The 9237-nt window shown below is 57.9% G+C and overlaps 1 protein-coding gene and 1 long non-coding RNA gene across 2 annotated transcripts in view; one reads left to right on the plus strand and one right to left on the minus strand.

The window, feature by feature from the left end:
• Nucleotides 1-328, minus strand: part of MMP21 (matrix metallopeptidase 21) — an 8130-nt gene extending 7802 nt beyond the window's left edge. The window contains exon 1 of the mRNA XM_029920596.1: nucleotides 88-328. Within this exon, the coding sequence (XP_029776456.1) occupies nucleotides 88-328 (241 nt within the window). The remainder of the gene's footprint in view (nucleotides 1-87) is intronic.
• Nucleotides 329-5550: 5222 nt separating this feature from the next.
• Nucleotides 5551-7545, plus strand: LOC115285998. Its single transcript, XR_003905806.1, has 2 exons — nucleotides 5551-5659; nucleotides 7074-7545. It is a non-coding gene; the product is annotated as an uncharacterized LOC115285998 (long non-coding RNA).
• The last annotated feature ends 1692 nt before the right edge of the window (nucleotides 7546-9237 follow it).

The following is a 9237-nucleotide window of genomic DNA, read 5'->3' on the forward strand; positions in this document are numbered from 1 at the left end:
CGCATGTTTGCAAGTGCCCGCCTGGGCACCTGCCGGCGTGTGCACGGGGCTGCACGTGCCCGCCTAGGCCTCTGCCGGCATGTGCACCTGCCAGCGTGTGCACGGGTTCACCTGTGCACGGCGCCCGTGTGCACGTGCGTGGGGCTGGCGCCGGGGCTCCTCCTACCTGCGCAGCGAGGAGGTCGGCGATGGGCTGGGCCCGGCGCTGCGGGGACGGCTCCAGGTCCGAGCGGTCCCGGCTGTGGAAAAGCGGCTCAGCCCGGACGGGCAGGGGTGAGGCAAGCCAGCAGAGCAGCAGGGTCCCACGGAGGATGGAGGCTGCCAGCATGGCCCGACCTGCGCCCGGCCCTCCGGCTTCCGCTCCGTCCTTCAGTGCAGTCTCCCTCCGGAGGCGCGGGCCCGGGATGCTTTTATACGCGGCCCCCGGGGAGCCGCGGGTTTCTGAGGCCTTAGCACCCAGGCCTGAAGTGTGCCCGCCAGGAGGCCCCTGCCCTGCTGCCCTTTGAAGACCCCAGGAGCCCCCTTCTCGTTGGGGTGAGAATGTTTGCCGCGTCCTCAGGTAATTACATTCTGCCCTGGCAGCCTCGTGCGGATTCCATTTCTATGGTGACGGGCTCGTGGGCAGGCTTGCTGCCCGAGTGAGCGGTGGAATGTTCGGGAAGTCCGCAGGTCCAGTTAGTACAAGTGCAAAACCTTGTAGCCAACAACCTGCTGGCGCCCACCGCACCTGCCGCTTTCCTACCTGACCGTCTGTTTGCTCACAGTTTGGGTCCTTTTTTTCTTGGTGCTCCAGGGTTGGGGATTCTGTTTCTCTGATCTTTTGTTTCTTTTTATAAAAGGGATACTTAGTATAGGAAAATGTAAAATTTAAAAGTACTGAGGAGGAAACCCAGTGATTCAGAAGGTGAACGTGCTTGGGGAAGTCTGTGTGTCTGGTTTTATGTAAATCGTATTCTCTAGTCTATGACCTAAAACTCCACGCAATGTCATGGGCGCCTTCTGTGTTCCTGAGTGTTGGTGTTTATCACCCCAGTTAATGGCCGTGCGGTGTCCTAGTCTACAGGTCCGGGGTTTTTATAGGAGGATAAACTAGAATCACCTGAGGTTCTCCAACTGCTCCTCTCCGTTCACCTCACGAAGGAGGCTCTTGGAGGAGGACCGGGGAGGTGGTGAAGGGTGGGGAGGAAAAAATTAGGCAGGGCCAGGCTCAGCTGCCTGGAATTTGTCGCCGGTCACGTCCAGGGCGTGGAGGGAAGTGAGCAAGGCCCTCCGGGCACCTGGCTGCAGCTGCGAGCTTGGAATGCCAGTGACAAAGGTCTGAGAACCGCAAGGGTGCAGGGGTGTGGGCCGGCCTTTAGCTCCTCACTCGTTCCTCAGGTCCTCATTACTGTTCCAGGGACAGGGAATGTGGGAACGAACATGGCGGACCCATTCGTTGCCGCCACAGAACTTCTGTTCTAAGGGGAGGAGGCGGGAAACAAAACAATGAATGAAAAATTGAACAGTGACACGGCTAACAGGAGAAACCGGAAAAGTGAATGCTTTGGCGGTGGGGAGTCCATATTAAGACAGGCAGGAAAGACCTCCTGTAAACATGAAATGGAAGCAACGAAAGAAAAGTAAGGAAGTCACTATCACGTGTGATTGGGGACGCATGGGTGTGGGGGCCAAGGACAGGACAGGGGCAAAGGCCCTGGGGCAGGGTCCAGCACCTGCATCAGAGTAGCCGAGGACTGGTGGGTGTCAGTGAGGGGGAAGGAGGAGGGAGAGGAGGGGGTGGATAGGAAGGCGATGAAGGGCCTGGAGGTCAGATACACTGGATTCAACCCTAAGTTCAGTGGAGATCTTTTGAGCAGGAGAATGACTTTATTGATTTCATTATTCAAAGAATCCTCTGGGGCGCCTGGTTGGCTCAGAGGACCGGGCGATTCTGGATCTCAGGGTTGAGTTTGAGCCCGATGCTGGGTGTAGAGATTACTTCAATAAATAAACTTAAAAAAAATCCTCCCAGCTGCCCTCTGGAAGTCAGATAAAAAAGGGGGTGCAGCCCAGGGGTGGGTGTAGACGGCACCGTCTGACCTGGCCTCCCTCCCCGTGTCTCCGCCCACCCCCGCTGCCCTTCTGTGCCAGGGTGGTCTGCTGGCCCTGCAGCCTGAGCCCGGCCCCGGGGCTCCCGGACACTGGGGTTCTGAGGCAGGGCGCAGTACTGGACTGGGGCCCAGCGGGACCCGTTCCTGCTGAGGGCCTGGACCAGGTGTGTGGCCTCACACGGGCTGCGGCGGCGAGGCCAGCACCTGTGACCTCAGGGCCTTGTGCTCTCCGGGAGCTGGGACACCCATCAAGGAACCTGCACAGCCCCCTCAGTCGGCTCTGCTCAGCTCGGAGGCATCTGGGGCCGGCCACGCCCCCGGTGGGACACAGGCAGCGCTGGCGGGCGTGACCCTGGAGTGGCGGCCTGTGGGTTGGAAGCCCTCCCAGGGCGTCCCAAGTGTAACCGGAAGCCCACGGACGGAGGGCGGCAGGGAGAGCTGGAAGGAGGAGGCCGCTCGGCGCCCGTAGGCGGCAGTTTTCATGAGCGAAGGGAGCGTCCATCCGAGGTTGGTCCCGGGCAGCGGCAAGACTAAGGGATCCCTGGGGCGCCTGGGGGGCTCGGTGGGTTGAGCGCCTGGCTTCGGCTCAGGTCCTGATGTCACGGTCTGTGAGTTCGAGTCCCACCTCAGGCTTTCTGCTGACAGCTCAGAGCCTGGAGCCTGCTTCGGATTCTGTGCCTCCCTCTCTTCTTGTGCTCTGACTCTCTCTCTCTCAAAAAAATAAACACACACAAAAATTAAAAAAAAAAAAAAAGACTAATGGACCCCTGCCTGGGCTGAGGCCCATGTACTGTGCGGGTGTTTTCAACACCACAGCACCTTTCAAGGCTGTGCTGGGAGCGGCCTCCGGGAGCGGCAGAGGCAGGTGGAACAGAGCCCACCTTCCAGGGCCTGGGAGGGCGTGAGGTGCCTCCGAGGGCCTGGTCCCGCTCAGGGTCAGCCTGCGGTCACGTCTTGTAGATGACCTTCCCCAGCAGGCCCTCTGGTCTCTAAGGGCGGCTGGCGCTCAGCTGTGTCCACAGACCCCCACTCCTCCCCCTGCTCCCCGCCTCCTAAGGACACGCTCCAAACCTCCAAACGGGTACCTCTCTGGGGGCAGGGGGGTCAGCGGTCAGGAGCCAGGGGTGGTTCAGGACCTGGGGTTTCTCATCATCGCCCTCACACCCACTGTGCACCTCCCACCTCCGGAAGCAAGCCCCAGGCACCCTACAGAACTCCTTGTGTACCTATCCTAGTGCGGGAGGGTAAGAGAGAGACTCATGGGGGGGAAGGGGGGGGCAAAAAAAAAGCATTATCCTGGCTTGAAACTGAGCGACAACCGTCCGTTACCATCAGACTTACCCAGGCGGCACTCATGTTTTCAACTCTGGTCTCGTTCTTTGTTGAGTTCTGAGTTTTGGATCGGAAGGTCTGTCCGTCACAGAATGCTTCTGTCACACAAAAGCGAGGAGGATGCAAAGCAGACTTGAGGGGCGCCCAGGGGCTCAGTCAGTTAAGCGCCCTACTTCGCCTCAGGTCATGATCTCACGGTTCGTGGGTTCGAGCCCCGATCGGGCTCTGTGCTGACAGCTCAGAGCCTGGAGCCTGCTTCGGATTCTGGGTCTCCCTCTCTCTCTGCCCCTCCCCCACTCATGCTTTGTTTCTGTCTCAATAAAAATAAAAATTAAAAAAAAAAGCAGAATTAAAATGACTCCAAGTGGCACGCAGGCCCTTTGCACTTCCCACATTGACTTCGGCCCACAACATGGACGTGGCACCGAGGGGACAGCGCCAGGTGGCGGCCACTCCCTGCGCCTGCGCCTGCGCCTGCGCCCTTGGGGTCTGCTCCGCTCCTGGGCTTGCGCTCCTGCGACAGGCCCGGGAAGCTCCTCTCCGCCCGACAGCTGCTCTGGCGGGGGCTCCGCGTCACGATCAGGACCCCTGCCAGGGTTTCCCCCCACCGCGGGGTGCGCGCTCCCTGCCCCGATGTTCCTCGGTTGTGGGTGGGGACAGGCAGAACACCACACCGATGGCACGGACGGTACAACCTTGCGCTGCGGAGACAGCAGATGTTTCTAATGGATTTTAACTTGATAACGAGCAGTTTGAGTCACGTGACCACAACTGGGCCAATGGTGGATCTCCCTCTCTCTCTCTCTCTCTCTCTCTCTCTCTCTCTCTCTCTCTCTCTCCCCTCTCCCCTCTCCCCTCTCCCCTCTCCTCTCTCCCCTCTCCCCTCTCCCCTCTCTCTGCAGGATTGTGGGTGATCATCTCCCACACTCAGATACTCGGTCTCAGGCCACAGTTTGGCAGAAATCAGCGATTTTTCAGGACGATGGGAGGTGCCCACAAGGTTTTTGTCACTTCAAAGCCCCTGTGGACAGTCCGTTGCTGGTCCAGACAAGAGTGAGCTTAGGAACCTTTGCTTCCTTCTAGGTCACCGGACAGGCTCCTTGTTGAAGTTGCACGGAAAGGAAAAGATCCCATTGAGCCCACAGACGGCAGTGACTCGTTAGTGAGAGTGACCATGGTCCTACGCGGTAACCTCCTCTCTCGTCCCCTCACCCCAGCCAGGAAGGTTTGTGAAGGGCAGTGCAGGTGAATTTGTTTATTTTTCTTTATATTTTGTGTTTTCTTTATTAATTTCTATTATAGCGCTGTAATCATTTAAAAAATTTTTTTTAATGTTTTTATTTTTGAAAGAGAGAGAGAGAGACAGCTTTTATATGAATGTTTTTGGGCTGTGGAATGAATCATCTGAGTTTCCATTATTTCTTCTGGGGAAACTCACTTTGATATACAAGTGCTTTGGATGACAAGCGTGTTTCTGGAAGAAACTATGCAGACAAACCAAGGTTTCACTGTATGTAACTGTGACATGTTGATCACATGTCCATTTATGCACATCACATTTATCAGTATACTTGACATGTCCAGATATGTCAGAGAACACACATCTGAATAAACGGCTACGTAGTGTCACCCTGTGTGGCCAAAACCAAGTGTAAGGGCGCTGTCCCCGCTCCCACGTGAGCAGGCTCTTTGGTGCTTTTTTTTTTTAACTGAAATCTCAAATTATGTTTTTTGTAAATTTTTAACCTTTTTATTTATTATTGAGAGACAGAGACAGAGCATGAGTATGGGAGGTACAGAGAGAGAGAGAGAGGGAGACACAGGATCTGTGGCAGCTCCAGGCTCTGAGCTGTCAGCACAGAACCCGACGCGGGGCTTAAACTCACAAACCTCGAGATCACGACCTGAGCCGAAGTCAGACGCTTAACTGACTGAGCCGCCCGGGCGCCCCTCAAATTGTGTTATAATCAGAAGATAAATCCTGAATGTTTTGAGGGGAACAAAACCCTGTGAAGGTGCAAGATTTAGAACAAAGGTTTTTACATATAACCTGGACGCTATGTCTCATGGGAGGCTAACATTCCGAACACGGGACAGAACTGAGAACTCTGTGGATGCGTGAGTGCGGGTTCCCGAGGGCTGATGTCACACAGCCTGGGTTCTGCGGGGTCTGAGAGACCAGTCGGGGCCTGTCCACTCAGCAAGCTCTGGCCGGAGACGGTGCTTCAGAAAGTCAGGTCTCTTTTTCTTAAAGAAAATTTTTTAACATTTATTTACTTTTGAGAGAGAGAAAGAGAATGGGGGAGGGGCAGAGAGAGAGGGAGATACAGAATTGGAAGCAGGCTCCGAGCTGTCAGCACAGAGCCTGACACGGGGCTCGAACCCATGAACCGTGAGATCATGACCTGAGCCGAAGTTGGATGCTTAACCAACTACACCACCCAGGCGCTCTGGGAAAGTTAGGTCTTAAAACGTGCACAAGAGCTATCCGGGCTGATGCTAGTGGGCTCCATCAGCGCCTTCTGACGCAAGCGCCTTGCTCCTGAACGGTATCCCTTTCCCCTGTGGCGTGCGGTTGGCCCCACGAGGCTCAGGGCCACAGGCCCCAGGATTGGTCATTTTGAGCTGGTGGCCTTCCTCTCCCCAATTTTCACAAAGGCTTTGAGTCGGCTGACTGGCCTTGCACAGCCCCCAGTGTTTGATTAGCTGAACTGCTTATTCCAGGGACAGTGGAGTTTGAGGACACGAGTTTGATTTAGCAGGAAAAATGGCAGAGAAAGCGTGTGATCTAGAGTCGGGAAGGAGCGACTGGCTCCTAGGGAGGCTGCAGGGTCCTGGTCTGTGCACTCACCCTCCGAGCTTGGGCAAGGGTTTGGCTGGAGGCTTCCAGAATCCTCAGAAATGTGGAGACGTGATCCGGTTGTCAGCGGGAGGACGGAAACTTTTCTCCCCCGAACGTGCATGTCATTTACAAAACGGGTTTGCATCTTCTCAGCACCTCACAGCATGGCATCTTAGAAAAGACTTTCCCTTAATTATTCCCATGGGAGATTTGAAAAAGGTTGTTTTTTTTTTTTCCCAATGTTTGTTTATGTTTGAGAGAGACTGTGAGCAGGGAAGGGGCAGAGAGAGAGGGAGACACAGAATCAGAAGCAGCTCCAGGCTCCAAGCTGGCAGCACAGAGCCAGATGCGGGGCTCGAACTCATGAACCAGTGAGATCATGACCTGAACCAAAGGCAGATGCTTAACTGACCGACCGAGCCCACCAGGCGCCCCCACGGGAGACTTTTAAGCCTGATGTACGGTGAGGGGTCAGTTCTGACTCTGAAGGTGGATACATGTCAGGAGGCCTGGGTGTTGGGGAGGCCGGGTGCGCCACGACGGGCCTATGGTGACTTAGTCCATGACATGGAGAGAAAGTTCTCCCTCCTCCCCGCTCCCTTCTTCCCTGCTCCCTGCACTGGGCACTTCGGTCACAAATGGACCTTCTCCCCCCATGGCTGCCCCCCGCAAGGTTCACGCATGGCGCAGACACACGGCGGGCTCCGGGGCCGGGGCTCAGGGCTCCCCGCTGACGCCGCGGGCCGAGTCGCCGGGTGGCTGCGAGGGGCGGGAAGCCACTCACCGCCTGCCCGCACTTCTCCAAGCAGGTGCGTGCGCGACGCTCGCGATCATGATCGCTGTGGACTTGGAGGTTATGATCGCGGTCGGCGTCTGCTTGCTGGTCGTCGCGTGGGTGCTGATGTGCTGCTTCGTCTGTCTCTGCTGCAAAGTGTCCAAAGCCCTGGAGTGAGCGCGGACGGAGAGAGGCGGAGGGGACCGCGTCACCGGCTGGGCCGCGCCCTGCTGACCACCTCCACTTGTAAGAAATGGGCTTGAGAAAAAGATCTAATCTCCTGTTTATTAGAAAACCTCCGAAGGGAAACAGGACAACGGCGTCGGCATGAAAGGCAGGAGACATGGTTTGGAGGAAGGCCACCCGGGGACTGGGCTGGCTCCCTACTGTGCGGCCCCCAGCGACGGAGCCTCAGGGCGGTCCGATGGCCGTTGTCCGGAGAGGTGGCCTCCCCCGTGTCCCTGGGCCACAGCCCCGTCGTGTGAAATACAGGCTGTTTACGCGGAGCTCGGGTGCGTCCTGACTGTTCTTTCAAGGTGTTTGCAGGCAGCCGTCCGCCTCCGTCTGCCTCCTCCTGGGTCCCCGGGCCGCAGGGGTCTGGCTGTGACCAGAGCACCACGTGTGCCATGCTGGCACCACTCCCCACCACATAACCCCCTAAACTCAGACGTGGCGGTAAATGTTGGGCAGTGTCACGTTGTTTATGGATGAGCGAACGTGACCCACTGCTTGTCAACCACAGGCGGCAGCTCTGTCCCGCTCCCGAGGGCCAGGGGCTCCAGAAGCAGTTTTCCGAGCTGCAGTGACACGGCCAGGAGCCAGTGGCGCCCCCCTCCTGAGAGCTGGGAAATTGCAGCCCAGGAGGCATGAGTGAGTCTCCTGGTGTCAGTACACGGGTGGCGGGGAGACGGGGGCTCCGAGAGTGTCACTCCGCCCCCCCCCTCCACGGGTGCCATGCTTCATCTGGATCCTCAAGGCTGTTAACTTGCTTCCTGTCCCCGCAAAGAAGGCCAGGCATGGCCCATCGTGGAAGGGCTGGCTCCTGTCCTCACCCCGACCCCCTACCTGAGCAGGGGCTCCCATGTGGCCACTTGGCAGGAGCACGGGGGAGGGGGGATGAGGGCAGGGGCTGTGTGCACACGGGACAAGGGGGCACAGAGGTGGTGAGGTCGTTTTGTGGTACAGCGCGTAGCAGTTTGGCCTGACTGTGACCTCCAAGCACACGGGCAGGGGGCCGCCTGGCCCAGCCCGCATGACAGCCGCGTGTGGTGCAGGCCGTGCTCTCCCAAGAAGGCGGTCAGCCACCCCGGTCCAGGCTGGCCCCAGGACATTGCCGCAGCAGCCCTGGAGTGTGGGGGGCTGGGACAGGTTTGGCCAGGGCACAGGCCTCGGGGCTCCTTGGCCTCGGGGGACCCCCGGAGGGCACCGCCCGTCTGGGTGGGCTCAGGCTACTTCCCCAAGAACAGAGAAGGTAACCCCAGCAGGAAAAGGCCCCTTGAGACCGGCAGGGGGTCAGAACTCCTGAATCCAGATTTGACTTTCCCATCCGAGAGAAGCGGCGGGACAGATTCCAGCTGTGCTCACAGACGTGGCTCTGGACCAGAACTGTGGGGCGACCATGGCCCCGGCGGGGTTCTTGTTCGGGTCACACCCGGATTTAGAGAACTGGGGACGCCCAGGTTCACGCTTTGCTACTCAGGTGACTTCGGTGTGAGGTAGCCCTGAACGCTTCCGGGCTGGGCCCGTGTGTCCGTACACAAGTCCCTTTGGTCCGCCAGTCACACACCAGCCGTGTGACCCTGAGCAAGTCCTACGATGCCCTGAGTCTCGTCCTTCATCAGAGAACTGGGAACAATAGCGGTGTGGGCTCCTGTGGGCTCCTCAGGGCGTTAAGAGGAATGGGTGAGAGGCGGGGGCCGCGCGGGCCCGGGGCACACAGGAACCGCCCACTCTCACACGCCTGCTGGGAGACCGCAGCGTGGCGGTGACGCAGCGCTCTGTCCTGCCACCGGCTGCCGCTCCTGACAGGCGGCTCTGGCTCAAATGCCAGGCCAAGAAGTTAAAAGCAGAAATAAAGTTTGGGGGTAGATTTCCAAAGCCTCTCTGCGGGGCACGGTGTCTGCAGACAAACCCTTCTTAAATTATCTTTTTATGTTTATTTTTGAGAGACAGTGTGGGGGGTGCAGAGAGAGAGGGAG

Source organism: Suricata suricatta, chromosome 2, assembly GCF_006229205.1.
Source record: "Suricata suricatta isolate VVHF042 chromosome 2, meerkat_22Aug2017_6uvM2_HiC, whole genome shotgun sequence".
NCBI lineage: Eukaryota > Metazoa > Chordata > Mammalia > Carnivora > Herpestidae > Suricata > Suricata suricatta.